Source organism: Silurus aristotelis, assembly GCF_946808225.1.
Source record: "Silurus aristotelis genome assembly, chromosome: 15".
NCBI classification, from domain to species: Eukaryota; Metazoa; Chordata; class Actinopteri; order Siluriformes; family Siluridae; genus Silurus; species Silurus aristotelis.
The window spans coordinates 7,325,041-7,345,374 of NC_139588.1; the positions used below are offsets into that span (position 1 = coordinate 7,325,041).

At 39.3% G+C, this 20,334-nt stretch overlaps 1 protein-coding gene across 2 annotated transcripts; it reads right to left on the minus strand.

The window, feature by feature from the left end:
* Window positions 1-427: 427 nt before the first annotated feature.
* cep135 (centrosomal protein 135) lies at window positions 428-20,058 on the minus strand. 2 transcript variants are annotated; one of them, XM_083562977.1, is made up of 26 exons: window positions 19,773-20,058; window positions 17,510-17,643; window positions 17,162-17,352; window positions 16,865-17,032; window positions 14,498-14,642; window positions 14,289-14,373; window positions 14,048-14,176; window positions 13,227-13,442; window positions 11,562-11,627; window positions 11,258-11,408; window positions 10,907-11,124; window positions 10,655-10,810; window positions 7,596-7,739; window positions 7,157-7,234; window positions 5,731-5,882; window positions 5,493-5,608; window positions 4,898-5,052; window positions 4,656-4,711; window positions 3,776-3,944; window positions 3,577-3,687; window positions 3,223-3,408; window positions 2,566-2,775; window positions 2,269-2,471; window positions 2,021-2,125; window positions 1,752-1,907; window positions 428-762 (listed from the first exon to the last, which is right to left on the minus strand). In XM_083562977.1, coding segments are annotated over exons 2-26 (3,480 nt in total). In that variant the 5' UTR covers window positions 17,623-17,643; window positions 19,773-20,058; the 3' UTR covers window positions 428-761. The 2 variants fall into 2 exon arrangements, with proteins under 2 accessions (XP_083419103.1, XP_083419102.1); XM_083562976.1 differs by having other exon boundaries at window positions 434-762; window positions 10,901-11,124.
* Between the last annotated feature and the right edge of the window lie 276 nt (window positions 20,059-20,334).

Genomic DNA, 20,334 nt, shown 5'->3' on the forward strand with positions numbered 1-20,334 from the left:
AAATTAATAAGTTAATGAATCAAATAAAACATACAAATCACTTACAAAACACAACACCGGTTTGGATTTTGAAAGAAGTTCGCAAGCTCTCGGTAACAATGGCAGCCATGAGGGACTTGGGTCGTTTCCCAACTTATAGTATTGTTCGGTCTCGTTCACAGTCTGGTCCATTAAAAGCTCTGCAGGCTTTTTAATCCAAAATCATTTACAAAAAAATAAATAAATGAATTACAAATTCTTCTGCCTGTGCCACAAAAGTGCTTATTTAAAAATGCAATAGCTACACATACAGTATGTATATATATATATATATATATATATATATATATATATATATATATACATACTGTATGTGTAGCTATTGCATTTTTAAATAAGCACTTTTGTATATATATATATATATAAAAAAACAACAACAGTGAGTTAGAAAAGAAAGTATAACATTCTGTTTGGCTTTGGTGGCCTAATTCGAAGGTTTGTCCCTGTAAAAGCATGTCACTGCATTTCCAAAAATAACAATCGAGAATAAATTTAAGGGTTTTTTTGTTTTACAATAATAAAAAAAAATAATCTGAATGCAAAAAGACTTTATTTCAAATTCATGCCACGATGGAATTTTAACTGTAATAAAATACAGCCTACCCAATTCACAATAAGAGCGATGATGTATGAAAAGTGTTTCCGGATTGTAACAGCTTCCGATGTCTGCTTTCTGAAGAGTCTCAGGTTGCTTTTCTCCTCTAGTCCTTAAAGCTTACATTTCTGAAATGAAGCACAATTGAGTGTGAAATGAAAACACTTATTTTTTTATTTAAACCACGACACTGGTGTCGAATTAAACCTTTCTGTAATCCCCATGCATTAATTTTAAACATCCAACTGTGTGTTTGATGTCCCGTGATGGACAGTGTGTATTCCAGGCTTGTGACCAACATTCCGGGGATTGACTCCAGCTCCGCCGCAACCCTGACCAGGAAAAACCACTCGCTGATGAAAGATGATGAATGCTTTGGGTTGGTGATGAGGAGTATAAATGAGTTTGGTTAATACTAACTAACACTTTTATCATAACACTATAATTCCTGTTAGATTACTTACCACTCTTCCTGACACAAAAACTGTTTGAAATTTTTTCTTTTCATACTGCCTCTTATTTTGTGCCTACAGGATTACAGGATACAATCTACAGTTTAGCAACATGAGCACCACCAATTATTCCCTTGTCACATACCTGCTGGTATCAAAAGGGAAGTTCTGTTTATGAGGAAGAAAGTACTTTATTTATCTACGTTTACACACTATCGTGTTCAAAATAGATCTTCAATGGTGTCAAAACGGTGACCATTGAGCTTCATCTTCGGGAAGAGGGCGAAGTCCGCAGGAGCCAAATCTAGTGAGTATTTTTGGTGCGGAAGTGAGATTATTTCCGCCAGAAATTCGTGCAGAATGTTCTAACTTGCTGTCCATGATGAAATAGCAGACGTGATCAGAATGTACGCAAGACGATGCCTTATGGCACGCTGACCTAATGATGTCGGTGCTTCCTGTGACTGTGCGTGCAGCCTTGTGCTGCCATCTGTTGGCGTGTCATAAAACCAGTCTCGAAAAGTTTTGACACCACCTCTTATTGTTCATTTGAGCTAAAACCCCTCTCGATGCATGAAAATGTTTCATAATTCGTGTGCTTTTGTTCACCCGGAATAAAATCATTGATGTGAATGTATCCCTGTGTAAATGCCACAAACACTCACTATTCTGGTGATTTTTCAATTAAGCGCTCAGGTGTGCGTAACGCAGAAGGTTCTGGGGACAGTGGGCGGGGACTGAGCGAGGTAGTGAGGGGCGATGAGCTTCGCAGTGAAGTAAAAGAGACGCCCTGCCTTCGCATCTCCTGGACCGCTCTTTCCCTGAGAAAACCAGACCGTGAGACAGTGTGAGAGACGGGTTGAAGAATCAGTCGTGCCAATATGCCATGTGGTGAGAACTAAAGACGGGCATTAAGTGGGACCAAGTGTCTCACCGCTCAAAGCGCTCGGTTGTCAACTGCCTCTTCAGTGCGTCCATTTCCGTCTGGAGCCGAGACATTTTTCCACGCAGCTGAGAAACCTCTTTAGCGTAGCTTGCCCTGTATAAAGCCAACACACGATAACCTTCAAGGGGGATCCTTTTACACTTAACACCATCATCAAAAAGATGAACCTATTGACAGAATCTCATCTTCATAGGAACCGCGAGAGATGAGATTAAAACCCCCGTCTCGACCCTTACGTTTTGCTGTCTGCGAGAGCCAGGCGGTCTTTGAGCACTTTCAGCTCCGACTCCCTCTCACTTGCACTGAGGTGGTTCTGAAACTCTTTCTGTCGATTGGTAGACAGCAGCGTCTCCAAGTTGCGCACGGTCACCTTCTCACTCGCCAGCTGTTTCTTCAGGAGCTCCATCTCTGAGCGTACATCCTCCAGCTCACCAGTCACCTTCAGAGAAAGAATAATGTAGGATTATTCTGCCGGTATAATGAGAGGGCATGGCTATTGACCAAAGGTAAATGTCAATGCTAAAAACACTCACCCTCTCCAGCTCCATGCTCTTGGCAGCGAGTTGACGTGTGGTCAGCTCTTTGCTAGAGTCTAGTTTAACGCAGAGCTCTCGTACCGAGGCGAGATCAGCCAGGACCGATGCCTTCTCAGCCCGCGCTGACTGCAGCTCCTCCTCCAGCCGAGTTGTTGCCCGTACCATTGAGGATGCCTGCGCCTCGTACGCCTGCAGCGCGTTCATGTGCTGCAGACACACAATCAGAGGTTGATGGGTCATATATCACACACAAATGATTATAAAGTAAAAAAACGTATAGATTACTAAAATTGTAATCATTCTTATTGCTAGAGAGAAAAAAAAACAATGGCGCTTTTGATGTGATATCGATTGACTACATGAAATTATATAAATGTACACATGTACCCTAATTTCGTGATCATTTTAATAGCTTTTTAATCATGCTGTGAAAGAACACACTATACAGGGGTTTTTTGGTGGGTTTTGCGATATACTTGATATTGTTGTTAAAACAACAATTATGATATTATCGTTGATGATATCATAATTGCTCATATCACAAAGCTATTCTTTAATGCAACAATATACCATTAAATGCTGCCAAAATCATTATTTTTCTCTATCTAGGATCTATATTTGAGTTCAAGTCAAGATGCGTATTTTCCCCTCTACCTCCTGTATCTCTCTCTCCTGCAGGGAGACTTTCTCTCGGAGGTGTCTGCGCTCCGTGTCAGAGGAGAGTAGCTCCAGTTTGATAGAGTTGTTGAGACCCTCGGCCTGCTGCAGTTTTAGCTCGCGCTCCTCAGCGTCCATGTGTGCCGAGCGGAAACGCTCCAACATCTCCCGGTTCTCCTGTTCCTGTTTGAATAACCAGCAGATCATCTTTCCTCAAAAGGTGCATAATAGGGATTTGTGCAAACAGCTTCAACGGGAGAATTCCTTGATAAAATTATATTCTCTGAGTCAGTACACAGAAATCCATACAATCACAGTGAAATAAATGACCAGCGCATAACTGTGTTTTACCTTACTCGCCATTATTTTCTCAATCTTGGCCACTTCGCTAATATAGGAATGGACTCTCATCTTCAGCTCGTTCCTCTCTCTCAGGGCTTCTTCCATTTCTCTGTGCACTGCCTTTACATGACAGAACGGACACACGGCGTGTGACTTACTGATCACAGGGAACGTTTTTCAATCCTGCCCACAGTGTCGGTGTGTGTACCTGGTTTTCTCTGGTCATGGTGGCGAGGTCGTCCTGTAACCTGCGGTTCTCCCTCAGCGCAATCTCTCTGTCTCGGCTGACTGACGAGAGCTCCTCCTGCGACTGATCGAGCTGCCTGCGCAGACTAGCTATCTCACGCTCGCGGCCGCTCAGCGCTCCCTTTACGTGTCTAGAAAATAAGTAAAACAAAAAAATTTACCTGCATAAATACCAAAAGATTTACCATTTACAGAATGACACGCGAGTGTTTTCATATAAACAAGTGTTTGTATGCATATTATCCAGGCACAAATGGAGTGATACCCAAAGGAGCTTATGTTCCAATATAACTGCATGCTCTTTAGTATGTTATTCCACATATACGAGGTGGCATCAAAAAGGTTCGGGACTACTTTTGTAACACACCACACCAGGTGGCAGCAAAAGGCTGCACACACAGTCACAGGGAGCACCGACCTTTATAAGTCAATGTGCCGAAAGACATCGTCCTGTGAACAAATTTGTTTCATTTGAAGGTGTTTTGAGTGGCGTGCACTGGTAGATGACGACGGATCAGCAAGATCCAGCGCGAATCACAAAAGATGATTCGCTGATACGCTTCGAAAAGAAGACTGATAGCACACATTTAGAAAAAAAAAAAAGTATTGCTGTGCAAGGTGACGGTGTGTAAACTTAGATAAATAAAACATTTCCTTGTAAACAGCGCTCGTCTCAAAACTGTTTGATACCTGAATTTTTTTATCTGATTTGACCAAGGCAGGAGACTCAAGTATCTAACTCATGTAGTTAGATACTTGAGTCTCATGCCTTGGTCAAATCAGATAAAAAAATTTAGCCAGGCTGTAGTATAAATAGAAATATATTATATAAATGTACTTACTCTAAAGAAGTCTCCATTTCTGTGATGGTGAGGCGAACTTCTGTCAGCATCTTTTCCTGCGAAAATAATAGAAGCTCATGACTACAGTTCATAAATAACGAGGGCCTCAAACGTTAGAAATATATTTTTATGTTCCCATGTTTAATGTTTAAGCAGAGCTAAGGAAATGGTATGGAGTCTATAAGTTGTTGCTATGCTGACAATCCAGTACAGTGATTGGCAATTAGAACGCATGGAGGTACCTTCTTGTGTAGTTGGTCCTGCAGCAGGACCATGCTTTCTGCCTTTTGGTCCACTGCTTCCTGCAAAACGTCCTTCTCTCGATCCAGAGATGCCACGGCAGTCTGCAGCGCTGCCACCTCATCTTTCTTAGATGATCCATTCCGACTCAGCTCAGCTAGAGACACGCACATTAACCGACTTGAGATGTGTTATCATAAACACTAAAGTAACTAGGGATGTGCATCTCCATAACTGAAGTCGATACGATTCGCATCTCAATGCATAGCCACCGATACGATACATTGACGATACACATGAAGCAGCTACCGATGCAATACGATTCCCCCTTATAACGATGTGGTGCGATCCGATTTGATTAAACACGATGCGATTCAATGCAATACGATGCATACATACATAGAGCTACATAACAGAACAATAATGCTATAGAATTAATCATTTGAAAGTCATTCATTCATTCATAATTATATAGAATTAAGAATTCTGTACTAATAATTTTATAGCAATCGATTAGGTTTTTACCGATGCAAATCTGTTTATGCCGATGCGCATATTGTACCATCCCTAATAAAAAACTGCAAGCGGTTTACTTACTAATTCTCTCCTCTAATTTGTCTAACTGTTGGTGAGCTGCCTGTAGTTCGCTAGCCTTTACAGACAATCTGTGCTGAACGTCAGAGAGAGAGTTCTCCATCTGCTCCTGCAACAGCCTGCAAAAACATATTTTTAATACCAAGTCAATACAAGATGCAAGAAAATTCCAGTATACATGGACAAGAGATTCTGTATTACAATAAGACACAATTTTAAATAAATACTCATTTTGCTGTACCTCAGAGCACTGTTTTCAGCCTTGTGCTTGGCTATCTCTTCTGCGTTCTGAAGCAAGGCTGTGGAGCGGGCCTTCAGCTCATCTTCAAAGGCTACCCGCCTCTCCTTTAATACGGCCACTTGAGTGCGCAAATCTGCCCGCTCTCTCTCCAGCTACGTACAATTCACAAATCAACAACGCATTAAATTATTTATTATTAATCTTACCTGTGATTTGTTCATACATGATAAACAACTGCTGAAAGTCGCTGAAAATTACATACACTGACGAACAAAAGGTGAATTTTTGGGATGTACGTTGAAGTGGTGCAATTTCTAGTGTTAATACCTTTATTGCAAACCCCTTTATTTAGTACCAATCATTTTAATGTTGACTGTACACACTTACCGAATATAGACAGTATGGATGGTTGACTGTACACACATTATAGACAGTATGGATGGTAATAGACAGTAGACAGGCATAGACAGTAGGGATGGTAAGATTCAAAGACTCACATGGGTGTGTCAGCATAAAAGTAAACTGTGTGACGTGTCGATTTAAAAAACGTGCGCGTTAGATACAAGTTGGATCGTTTTTCAACATATTTAGATCGGTAAAAAAAAAAAATTATATTAGTGCTGTGGAAACTAACGCGTTAACGCAAATTCATTTCAACGGCACTAATTTTGCGATTATTGCGGCGCGCATTTCTGTTTGACCATTTCGATCAAAAATATAGCTAAATAAATATATATAAGAGGTGAAATTAAACCCTTCAATGCAACACACGTTTATTCACGACATCCTTTCTTTACTCGGATATAACAAAAGATAATAAACTCCACCGGAAAAATCAGTTTTAATCACTAAGCATTTGTTTTACTGATGTGCCAAGTCTCAAATCAAGCACCAAAATCCACCATGTGCGCAGATCCGGCAATCAAATCCGTCCGTTTGGAAACATAGCAAAAGTTCCGTTTGGTGTAGTGATGATTTACGTAATTTGAAATGGCATAATGACTTTAAAACATATGCAACAATATTTTACTAAAAAAAGGCCTGTTTGTGAAAGGGCCATGCGTTAAAAGTCAGAAGGCACCTTAAGTAAATTTATGATTTGCAGTCTGTCTGAACCAAAGAAATAAAAGCAAACTGTCTTTTGCACTGCATTGTAATGGGGTGACTCGCATCAGTAGCTGCTTTACATGTGTCTTTAATGTATCATATTCCATCGCCCTCAGTTATGGAGATATAGTACATAATATAGACAGAACCTTCTACAGCAAAGCGCAATCTAGGAATCTGATCATGCCATCTCCTTAATCTGATTCTTTTAATAGAGCCACTTTGGTGCACATCACACAGACGATATACCTCAGCAATAACTTATATAAAATATGAAACAATCAGGACAATCATTAATAGAGAAAATGGAGACTTGTACCAGCTGAACCGTGTTCTCCAGCTCCATTATTCTTATCTCCTCTTGTTCTCTGTTAGTCAGAGCTGATGTCTGAGCCACCTGCACAAAATAGGTGAGACACAATGAGACGTTGCTTTCAAAACTAACCAAGAAAAATTCACTCAACATTTAACATATTTCTAATCCTGAATTTTCCACCTAGTCTTTATCTATCTACTGTTTTTGGAACGTATATGCAATGTTTTCACTTGAAGGGTTTGATCGACTGGCTTGTCTGTTCTTTTCCCAGTGCAAAAAAAAAAAAAAAACATTGGAAAACGGTCAGACATTAAAATGCAGTAAATCGGTTCTATGAAAAGTAGAAAATTCCCATATGATGTTTGCATGGCTACAACTGGAAAAAGTACTCTCGCAATTATTTCCATGCTGTCTTCTAAAAATATCAACCACCCACACAAACCTTGAGTCTCTCACGGAGAGCGTCTCTTTCTGTTGTGACTTTATGGAGTTCGGTGTCTGCCTGCTCTCTCTCCTCTCTCATTCTTTGATGCAGATCAGGAGAAAACGCTGACTTGCTACGAACTCTCTGCAGCTCCTCCTTAGCCTAAGTGCGCCCACATGCACACACACACACATACACACACACACATACACAAAAACCCATATCATAACGAAAGATCCATTAAATAAACAATATCCCTCTAAAAATAATTATACACTGATATTAATTACATTTATTAAGAAATGTAAAGCAATGTCAATTCTATAAATTTTTCCAAAACCATGTACACTAAAGTTGGAATGATTAATCGGTTTTGCCCTTGAATCGTCACTGATTGTTGGAACAAAAATTCATAACGATAGTTTTCCTGGCCAGCTGTCATTACGAGAGTGGCCACTAGAGGCAAATCACTGACCCACGCGCTGTTATTCTATAGCTATTATTTAGACTGGTACCACCTTCTCCCAGAAAGAGAGGTAAGTATACTTTAAGGCTCTTCTCTGTTCTGACACGGAGGTGGTGGAATGACCTTCCCCTAGATGTCCGAACAACGGAGTCCCTGGCTATCTTCAAGCGACGGGTGAAAACCTACCTCTTCCTGAAACATTACTTAACTTTAATTAGCACTTTCCAAGCTTTATAGAATTCAAGATTTATATTTATATTTATAGTAAGTTTGTAATCTGGCATACCAGCGTAGATTTATTCATTGATAGAGACTCAAAGCACTTTTGTACGTCGCTCTGCTTGTAAATGTAAATGTAGACTCTACAGTTGAACCTCGCTACTTGAGACCTTGATAGTTCGCGACTTTTCCATTGGAACCGGACTGAGAGTAACTCGCGAAAAAATCGGACACTTCGCAAGAAGCCGCAAGTGTCTCGAAAGTTTGGAGTAACATTTCAAAACAGTTTGTTTTGTTTTTGTAGAGTTTGTACTAAAAAATTTCATAAAAATGTTTTTAAAAAACTATAATTATTATTGTATTATTTATTCAAAGTATAAAACATTTTTGACAAGTGATTCACAGTTTTTGTTGAGTTTACAGTACAATACATGTACAATTCCCCTTTAAAAAGGAACCATCAAAAACCTCGCATTTTTTTCTGTTACTCACGAAGGGTCCTCAAACGAGGTTGCACTGTATTCATAAAATACAGTGAGGAAAATAAGTATTTGAACACCCTGCTATTTTGCAAGTTCTCCCACTTAGATATCATGGAGGGGTCTGAAATTGTCATCGTAGGTGCATGTCCATAATAATCTAAAAAAAAAAAATCCAGAAATCACAATATATGATTTTTAAACTATTTATTTGTATGATACAGCTGCAAATAAGTATTTGAACACCTGTCTATCAGCTAGAATTCTGACCCTCAAAGACCTGTTAGTCTGCCTTTAAAATGTCCACCTCCACTACATTTATTATCCTAAATTAGATGCACCTGTTTGAGGTCGTTAGCTGCATAAAGACACCTGTCCACCACATACAATCAGTAAGAATCCAACTACTAACATGGCCAAGACCAAAGAGCTGTTCAAAGACACTAGAGACAAAATTGTACACCTCCACAAGGCTGGAAAGGGTTACGGGGAAATTGCCAAGCAGCTTGGTGAAAAAAGGTCCACTGTTGGAGCAATCATTAGAAAATGGAAGAAGCTAAACATGACTGTCAATCTCCCTCGGACTGGGGCTCCATGCAAGATCTCACCTCGTGGGGTCTCAATGATCCTAAGGAGAGAGAGGTGAGAAATCAGCCCAGAACTACACGGGAGGAGCTGGTCAATGACCTGAAAAGAGCTGGGACCACCATTTCCAAGGTTACTGTTGGTAATACACTAAGACGTCATGGTTTGAAATCATGCATGGCACGGAAGGTTCCCCTGCTTAAACCAGCACATGTCCAGGCACGTCTTAAGTTTGCCAATGACCATTTGGATGATCCAGAAGAGTCATGGGAGAAAGTCATGTGGTCAGATGAGACCAAAATAGAACTTATGGGTCATAATTCCACTAAACGTGTTTGGAGGAAGAAGAATGATGAGTACCATCCCAAGAACACCATCCCTACTGTGAAGCATGGGGGTGGTAGCATCATGCTTTGGGGGTGTTTTTTTTGCACATGGGACAGGGCGACTGCACTGTATTAAGGAGAGGATGACCGGGGCCATGTATTGCGAGATTTTGGGGAACAACCTCCTTCCCTCAGTTAGAGCATTGAAGATGGGTCGAGGCTGGGTCTTCCAACATGACAATGACCCGAAGCACACAGCCAGGATACCCAAGGAGTGGCTCTGTAAGAAGCATATCAAGGTTCTGGCATGGCCTAGCCAGTCTCCAGACCTAAACCCAATAGAGAATCTTTGGAGGAAGCTCAAACTCCGTGTTTCTCAGCGACAGGCCAGAAACCTGACTGATCTAGAGAAGATCTGTGTGGAGGAGTGGGCCAAAATCCCTCCTGCAGTGTGTGCAAACCTGGTGAAAAACTACAGGAAACGTTTGACCTCTGTAATTGCAAACAAAGGCTCCTATACCAAATATTAACATTGACTTTCTCAGGTGTTCAAATACTTATTTGCAGCTGTATCATACAAATAAATAGTTAAAAAATCATACATTGTGATTTCTGAATTTTTTATTTTTTTTATTATGTCTCTCACAGAGGATTTTAGACCCCTCCATGATTTCTAAGTGGGAGAACTTATATTAGCAAAATAGCAGGGTGTTCAAATACTTATTTTCCTCACTGTAATTATACTTGTTTACTAATATATTCATATTCATGTATTTAGCACATTGTCATGATTCAGTTTTTTTTTTAGTTTTTTTTATTAAGTTACTTTCACAACTTTACAAATGTTCTATTTTACATGGATTGTTAGCTTTGTTTAGTTTATTTTATTCAGTATTCATTTAAAAACTAATTTAATCGGTTATCCGACCTAGATACTTGTATCAGTAAAATCAACCTCTAATGTCCACATTTAATAATGTGCTAAAATTCGGTGCTTGTCACCTGTTGATATTGGGTGCTGAGCTGGTCTCTCTCAGTGGTGAGCAGTTTGACTTTCATCTGAATGTCTTCCATGTGTTTCTCAAAGCCCAGCAACATGGCTTGCAGCTCATCTCTCTCTCTTAGAGCATGTGACAGCTCGGTGTCCGCACTCTCTTCCTGCACAACACAATAGTTGTACCACTGGCCCTTTAATGATTTATGGCATTGTTATTGTATGTGTTTTTGTGTGTGCACTGTTGATCTTACTCTTACAGGCCAGTTCCTACGCCCTCTAGGACTTCTGCTCTTGGAGGGACTGACACTGCCTGCCCCGCCCCTTGTTTTTCGGTATTTCTCCGCCTCGTGTCTGTAGTGGTCCCTTTCTTCTTCCAAGCTTTTCACAAAAGCGTCCAGTCGAGACGGAGAGCGCTCTTTGGCACACAAGCCGTGCCGAGTGCGCATGCGCTCCAATTCTAACACCGTTTCTTTAGCTGAAACAAATCCACAAAAGTGTCGATGTGAGAAATACGTCTACTTTTGCAAATATTATACGTCTACTTAAGCTCGAGCTTTCTATGTTTTTTCTGGTCTCTTTGTGTGTCTTTACAATGAATTGCATCTCACCATCTTGCGACATTCTCTCTACTTTTTCCTGCAGCCTCTGCTTTTCCTCCTCCAGGAAATTCATTAATCCCTCCATCTTCACATTCTCCTCCTGCACTTCTGCTAGCTGATCCTTCAGACGGTCCTTCTCATGCTCGCCTTCTGCTAGGCTCTGAAACAAAGATAAGTAAGGATCTAAACAGAAAACGTACCCTTCCAACCGAAAGGATAAAGCTTCAACACTGCTGGAGCAGATGGTTTAACTGTGAATTTCACAGGACTTGACACTGTTGTGAACAGAGTTTCAGAAGCCTGTAATACATACGTGTCTTAATTTCGAAATGACCTCCTCCAGTTCTTCTGTTTGTCTCTTCAGACGCTGAATCTCTTTCTGTAAACAGAGTCGTGGGCATCATAAACCGAGCAGAAACGCCTAATTGTTCAACATCTTCTGATCGTTGAGAGTCAAGCCCTGCTGCCGTGATGACGAAATGCTGAGATAACATACAGTATATAAAAACATCTGCACGTTACATTTACAGTCAGCTCCAGCGATAAGCTTTAAAATGTTACGGAAAACGGTTGATTTAGATTCACACTGGAAATATGGGAGAAATCTAATCTATCACTACCCCCCCTTTGCCACCCAAAGGCATCTCTTTCTCAGAATTGAAGCTTTCACTATAATTCTGAAGAGATATAAGATTTCTCATTACCTAATCTCTCCAGATCCTCCAGGGTTCTAGATCTTCTATTGTTGACTTTCCTCTTCACCACACAGCGTTTTAATTGTTTAGGTCAAATGGATGATGATAAGCTATTGATAAGCTGTGTGGTAAAGTGAGAAGTCCACAAGCATAGACTCTTGACTTAAGTCAAAAGATTGACTCCTCGAGTTATTACAGATTAATTTTGTGGCTTGGAGGTAGGATTTCTATCATTGCCCCACTGGAAGTTCTACAACCGAGGGGCAGCTTTTTAATTTTCTGCCTTATTGATCATTCTCTTCACTGTAAATAGGGAAAAAACAATTAACAGTTAATTCAAAATGAATTCTTTTATAGCTGCTTTTTGATTTAATTTCTTGAATGGCTAAAGGAATTTGTTTGTACAAAATACAGCAGCCGATCCATGTATCAAAATAAACTACTGTATTTTTTAAATATAAAAAAAGAAATAATAATACTTTTATAATGGAGCATGAAATTTCTTCACAAATCTTTTCTCAACTGGCCTAATTGATCTGTTCCTTCACCACTACACCGATTTAGTTGATTAAGTAAACAATGTTTGATAGTAGCAGCTTTTCTCTGGTCGAAGTCACACAATAAATCTGACAGATGAAACCAGTTAACAGATCAAATATTCACATACATGCCCCTGTGATTTCCCCGATGAGGGTCAGTTTAAAAGTAGTCAACAGTTTAATGTTTAACAGTTTGTGAATGACTCATAATTATATCCTAATTCAGTTACTTGGTGTTTGGTAACGAAGGAACATTCATAAGAAGACAACTGATGGCACCTGTATTCATAGCAACCAGTTTCTCACCAAGTAATCATGCTAATTATAATAATATATTATGTGTCCAGCAGTCATTCCTGCAACGGTATGCAAATTTATGATCCTACTAAACTGCTACTTTAATTAGGGTACCATGATCAGGAATCAAATATTTATTTATTAATCACTGAACGCTTATTTGAAAGCTGGCAGTCTGCACGTTTCTTACCTTCACCACCTTCTTTCATATGGATCAGTTTTCTGTTCTGATCATAACAAGTCTTAATGATGTCATCATGTAGACTTCTTACAAAGTATTTAACAGTATTTTAAAAAACCTAAATACAAAGCACTAAAGTATTTTGATACAAAATATGAAGCCATTTTTATCAACCCTCCCAAATACAAAATCCTATTTTATATATGAAATATGTAGTTTTTTTTTTTTTTTTACATCATAACCCTATGTGTTGAAATGTTCCTTACCATGGCCTCTTGCAGCTCCATGTCGGCCGTCTCCAACACCATCTCTTTGTCTCTCTCTAACTGCTGTGCGAGCTGGTCTATCTGGGTGAGTTCACTGCACAGTTCCTGGTTCCTTGCGCTCAGGTCAGCCACCTCACTGAAAACAGTCTTCTTCTTCTGCTGTAGTCCATCTAGCTTCTGCTCCAGTGCCCTGTTTGTCTCTTGCAGGTACTCAATCTGAGAAACAGAGAGACCAAGAAAATTATTCCTTTATATAACCAAGACTGAACAATGTTTATTATGATGAAAACACATGAAACAGAAATCCCTTCTCAGGGATTTCTGCTATACTGCTTAAACATTTTTATACATTGACGTATTACACGTCATATAGCGCTCTCTATGTAACGTGTGCTCCTTTTAAAGCGCGAAGTCTTACGTGTAAAAACAAACAGCACGTAGAATCAGTGATTCACCTCTAGAGGGTGCTCTAGTAATGAAAACAGACCGTAAGCCGGAAAAACTATTGGAGGATACTGGAACTGGAACTGTATTAATGCAATACAAGAATAATCGGTTCATTAACCATAAAAATGGTATTAGCTGAAGTATGTAGCAATTATATCTACGGTAATAGTAAAGAGCTATATACTGTATAATAGCATACTGTTTTGGAATTCATTATAGTATGGGATCTCTGGTGATACTGTGCGTTTTTTTCTCTCAAATGAGAAAGCATTTCATATCTACATACACACAAAACTGAAAAGGATATCGTGCAAGCTAATAGTTCCGAAGACCTTCAATTTCTCAAAAACCTCAGTACACATGTAATTAGTCACCTGTAAGTTCAAATGAGCAATGAGCTTTTCGTTACTGCTGTTCTGAGCCTCCAGAGAGATGACATCGTATGGGCGCCCTCCATCTAGAGCCCGATTCAGGCGCTCAATCTCTTTATCTCGTTCCTCCACCTCGACAAATGACCAAACAAACACAATGTTTTAATTGCTTTGAGTTTTATGTTACACTGATTTGCCAATCATATCCTTTGAATTTGCAATTAAAATTGAAAATCAAACATACCTGAGCATTGAGGTGCTTAATACCCCCCTGGGCTCTTTCCAGGTCTAACTTCAGCGCTGTCACTTCCTGCTGCAACTCCTGAATCCTAAAACAAACAGCAGACCTCACTCACACACACCAGTTGTAACCACAAACCTAAAAAAAGAAACCACAAGACAAATATGCCATTTATAATCAGTTATCTAATGTAGTTCAATTCTTTCTTGTACCGGTTGTCAGCCACCAGGAGAAGATCGGCAATGTACGGGTCATCAGGCTGTGCCACTACTGGAGAAGAGACGCCATGGGAGACAGGGAGGAGTTCGTCGATCTGCATCCGCTGGCGCCTGAAAGGGATTGGTCTCTTTTTTCCACCTGTTGAATGAAAACAATCAAACATCATGTTTCATGTTATAAATATTGGGACATGTGATTCAAATCCCCCTGATGAGGAGGTGGTAGCTCAGTGGTTAAGGCATTGGGCTTTGGATCAGAAGATCACAGGTTCAAATCCCACCACCACCAAGCTGCCACTGCTGGGCCCCTTGAGCAAAAGCCCTAAAACCCTCCCCTGCTCAGTTGTAAGTCGCTCTGGATAAGGGCGTCTGCCAAATGCCGCAAATGATGACTAATTACAAATTAGCTGAAACTTTAAGAATGAGCTTAATCAAAGAAATGTTTCTTTGATTATGACGCCGATGTTTGATGTGTAACTCAAACGTATACATTTCAATTTAAGCATCTTGAATGTGCCATTTATTTCGAAACCTATCAGGTAATATTCCATTTTTTCTGAGATTTAAAAGCGCTTATGACATCGTTTGACAAAATCACATTGTGAAGGCGTTTTCTATAACCGACTACCAGTCTGTCGGAGAAATTTCTCGTAGAGGAGTTTTTCCCCCCACTCTTTTTTTTTGCATGGAGGGCACAATTCTTTAAACTGAGCACAGGGTTTGAGAGGTTTCTTTTAGTACAGTCTGTTTCAAATCCCACCACCACTTTAATAATCTGGGCTTTGACTAGGCCATTAAATAACCGGTGATTTCTTCCTTTTAAATGCTGAAGATCATCATCCTGCAGGAAGATTCCCTTCTTAGGGCTCAACATTTTTGCTTCACATTCTCTCAGTCTCTGGTATGAAAGAGTCTTCATAGTCGAGTCTAATTCTGCAAGGTGGCCAGGTCTTGAGGCAGCCCCGAGCTAAAATATTTCCGCTTTACAGGTCGTATCGGATCATATGCTGTTTTTCTTTGCCACAAGAGGCTTCTGTTGCTCCTATAAAACAACTGTCTGACTTGTTCGTCTGTAGCACATTGTTCCAAAAAGCCATGTCTTTGCCAAGATATTCTACAGCAAACTTTGTTCTTTTTTTTAGAAAGCAAATGCTTCCTCCTAAAACACTTCTAATGCAAGTCAAATTTGTATAGTCTCTTTTCTATAGGAGAGGCATGCACTCCGATATCAACAGTTACAAGAGCTGGGGTTCTTAAAGGCTACTTTTAGAGCCTCCGTGACTGATTTGAAGTTAAATTCCTCAGACAGTCTGGACTGGACATAAATTGGCAGTGGATGTAAAACGTCTCCATTTCAAGGTGATCATCCAGACAGTGGAATGATTGATTTTGGAAATCTCCTTTAAACCTATGCCAGCACCACAGGCATCGAAAACATACTTTATTAAGGCTTTAGGGAGCTCAAATAAACCAGGCATGATGATGACAAATATGCGAATAAAACTCCAATAACAAAGCTAATAATGGAAAATTTATCGGCGGTCTGATGGACTCACGGTGTCGAAATTGACGCTGGCTTAAATTGCAGGTAAAATGAACAAAGGAAAATTCAAACTAAATCGGATTGAGGGCAATGGTAGCAATAAATGTATGAACATTATTACTCTCTGTTCAAACTACAAAAATCTCCACCTTCTGAAACTTCTGTTAGCCATATTCTGACTGATCTGTGAGGATCATGCTAGGGGTCTATGTCTGAAAAAAGACTAAGATCTAGATGATTAGATCAGTGGTCCCAAACCTTTTTTGCGCCACGGACCGGTTTAATGTCAGACAACATTTTCACGGACCGGCCTTTAAGGAGTGGAGGATAAATACAACAAAATAAAAAGATACGACCGGCATAAAAACTGGTATTCTCTAAATATAATAATAAACATGAATCCATTGTGTTGTTGTTTGTTCATTTTGCTCGCTTGGGGGTTTCAATTTCGCGGTAATGTATTATGTGTTAGCGGCCGGAGCAATCCCTTTAAGAAGATAGCGGATGGAGGTAAGACATGTGACCGAGGCAGGTATCTTGACATGAGTCATAGACAGATGTGGCGGAGAGAATCCGGTAATTTTCCAAAATAAAACAATATTCAAAATCAGAAAATAAATAAATAGGAAATAATGTAAGTTATGTATTCTTTCTGTGCGGCCCGGTAACAATTGACCAATTGGTTTGGGGACCACTGATTTAGATGATGTATAACAGCTTACACTGTGCTACAACGTGTAAACTGTATCTTTTACATTCATAGCAACCAACACAAAACAACTGGGAACATTTGCTGTGTTGTAGGTGTTTCATCCTACCTGGGGTCTGCACTACAGCCTGCATGTTCTTCTCCTGAAGCTGCTGAATGCGGTCGCTTTTAGCTTTGCTGTCCTTCTCCAGGGCGCGGACCTTGTGCACATACTGATTGTTGAGGAACTTTAGATCCGAGGTCTCATGGTCCAGTTTCCGGATGAAAGCCTTCAGCTCTTGTCGCAACAATAAACAATGGTATCAGGAGAATTTCGTGAATAGAGAATACTATTTTTTTCTTTTTTTTTTTTAAACAGGAAAAGCCTGAATGTAATATGTAATTTATATGCTGGGAGTCTGTATACCTCGAGTGGTCCGGTCCTTATCCTCCTTCAACTTAAGAAGCCCTAAGTGCAGTTCGTTGTTCTCTCGGACGAGTCGGGCATTTTCTGTCTTATACGGCTCCAGCAGAGCGTCAAGATTCCGACTCTCCTTTTCCGTCTTCCCAGCTGAGAGCTTGGCGTTCCGAAGACTTTCGGTGGTGTGGACTAAATCACTGGCAAAGAAAATTCCACAAAATTAATCCTAATCTGCGAACAAATCAAGACATAAACTAATAAATAGCACAAATTTAGCCTCTGAAAATAAACAATAAACATTCTGATTATAAAGAAATGCTCAATCATTTGAAATTATCATGAGAACTTACTCACCTAAAAAGCTTTTCAACTAAAGGCAACGACTCGATGCCTAACGGCTGCCTGTATCCCAACTGATCCAGACGCTTTCGGAGATTTATAAATTTCCGCTCTGCATTGGTACCCATGTTTACACTCCAAGCAATGTTCTGTGGATGTAAATTCAGTTTGTTTGTAGTGAAAGCACAAAAACAGGAGATAAAGGTAATGATTTAAATTCAGGTCATATCAAGCCTGAATAATTTAAGATTCATTTCAGCATTACCAACAAAAAAAAAAGAGGAGTAAGGATCGATACCTGAGGCACTTCATTTAGCAGTAGTAGTGATTATTTTGGCAGTTAGGCAATCAAATCTAATTGAAAGCATTTGAAATCAAGGCAAATAAAAACACAGGGTGTAAAATACAGTTAAGCAATGTGCACTCTATCTCTAATGGTTTTATACTATGTGTAATATATGCATTTCAATAACACTAGGCATCACACTTGTGTGCAATCTTGATGTATTTTACAGTGTACTTTATTAACTTATTTTTATATATATATATTTTTTTTTTAGCATCATAATTTTCATTCCTTTTAGAGTTTTATGTTTCTATCCCCTGGTTGCTGCCTCAGAGCTGCCAAACTAAATTTTGGTGTATTGTACACACTGAACAATACTGAAGTACAATTGTACTTGGTTCATTGAAACATGGTTCATTTCTGTTTGAATAAACTGTATATGTTTGGTAGTGATGCTGAAGTTTCATGCAAAAAGACAAACATATCTCAGCTACAGATAATATTTATTTCAAAACTATATACACTAACTTTCTATCGGCGTTTCCCATTAGGGGTCGCCACAGCGGATCATCCGTATTCATGATCCGCATGTTCGATTTGACACGTTTTACGCTGGATGCCCTTCCTAACACAACCCTCCCCATTTATCCGGGCTTGGGACCGGCAATAAGAGTGCACTGGCTTGTGCAACCCAAATGGCTGGGGTTACACAAAAAATATGTGGATACCTGACCATTACACTTATATAAAACTTTTCTGAAAATCCTATTTATAATATGCTCCAATAACACTCAATTTCTGACCATTCATCAACAATAGCATTACTGGGATCAGGTGCTGATGTTAGTGAGGATATCTGGGGTTCAGTTAGTCACAGTGAGAAATGTGTACTTTTAGGAAAATCCCTTTTCCCTGTTCTGATAATCCCCACACTTCTGAATAGGTTTCCACTAAATGTTTGAGTGTAGCTGTCAGGATTTGTGATTGAAGAGCATTACTGAGATCAGGTGTTGATGTTGGTGAGGAGGTCTGCGAATAAATTGGTGTTTCAGGTGATGACAAAAAGGTTTCATGTTGATAAAATGTGGACAGTAACAAAGTAAATGTAATTTGTTATTGTACTTGAGTAACTTTTTCACGTGTCTGTATTTTACTGAAGTATTTCCATTTGGGGAGACTTTTATTTTAACTTCACTACATTTCAAATATCTTACTTTTTATTCAACTACATTTTGGGAAATCAGTCGTTTCTTATTATATATGAGTGGATAAAGTTTTCAACTTGTTCTGATTGGCGTTTGGTGGTTTCTACTTATCGCCAACTTACAGTTCAGCATCAGTTCAACAGCAATTAGAGCATTTAGAGAGGAATAAATGATGGAAGGATCTCCTGAACTCGAACTCGCAACCACAATTGAATATCATGAATATTCATAGATCAGTGTGTTGAGTAACATTATAGTCTTTGCACATAAACTGAGTTGATTAAGGAAGAATCTTGTGACAAAATCTTATAGTCGTAATAAATCATAGTACTTTAGATACTAAAGTACGTTTGAAGGTAAATATAAAGGTAAATGTTGTATTTGTAATCAAGTGAAAGTTTAAAGGGAGCACTTTTACTTTTTTTAATGTACTAGTCTACATGGATTGTGTACATCGTCCAAGACAATCTTATACAACTTTGTGGCACAATTTAAAGAAGTACATATGGTTATAATGGTAAGATGTCCACAAACTTGTGTCCATAATGTACTGTACGAGACGAAAGTGTCGAAACTGGTCAAAAAATGTTGATCCCAGTTTTCCATCTGGAATCTTCCTCCAGTGGAGCGACCTGTTTACATTTGTATATGTTTACTCTATAAATCAAAGACATTTCCTCGTGTTTTTAGTTACAGAAGTAACATCAGACAGTCTTCACCGTGTTTCAGTGTAGATTCAAGATAGACATGACTCTCCTGATTAATTATTTAAAGCTTAAACACTTACCCAGTAGTTTTAATTTGCGTTATGTTCCTATTACTCAGCTGTCAGCAAACGGCTAGTCAGCAGTTTACCGTTAGCATTAGCACTTGCAAAAATAAAAAACAATCACATATCAAACAAGAAGAATAATATGACTCGGGAGATTCTTTTTATATTCTTAAAGCATTTGTTATAGCATTCGAGTTGAAAATGCGTCTTTTTTTCTTTCGTGTGTAGCCAGCAAACGTTTCCCCCTTCGATTTGAATGACTTCCGGTGGTAAAAATTCTGTTTGAAAATGGCGCCCACCGCCAAACCGGATTACCATAGAAACGGAGGAGTCGTGGTGTCATGGCGCCACCACATGGCTCATCAAATAAACCAAAGCTGTAAAAAAAAGCAGACTGTGGCTTCAAACCAAAAACTATTTCATATTTTCATTCAGTTTTTCCAGAAATTATGAATATTTGACCTCAAGAGATTCACTATACAGTCAGATGTATGTGAATACCTGTCTATCACACCTATATGTGCTTCTTTCAGTTGCCTCAATGCTGAAAGCACACAGTTGTATGAAATGGCAACTT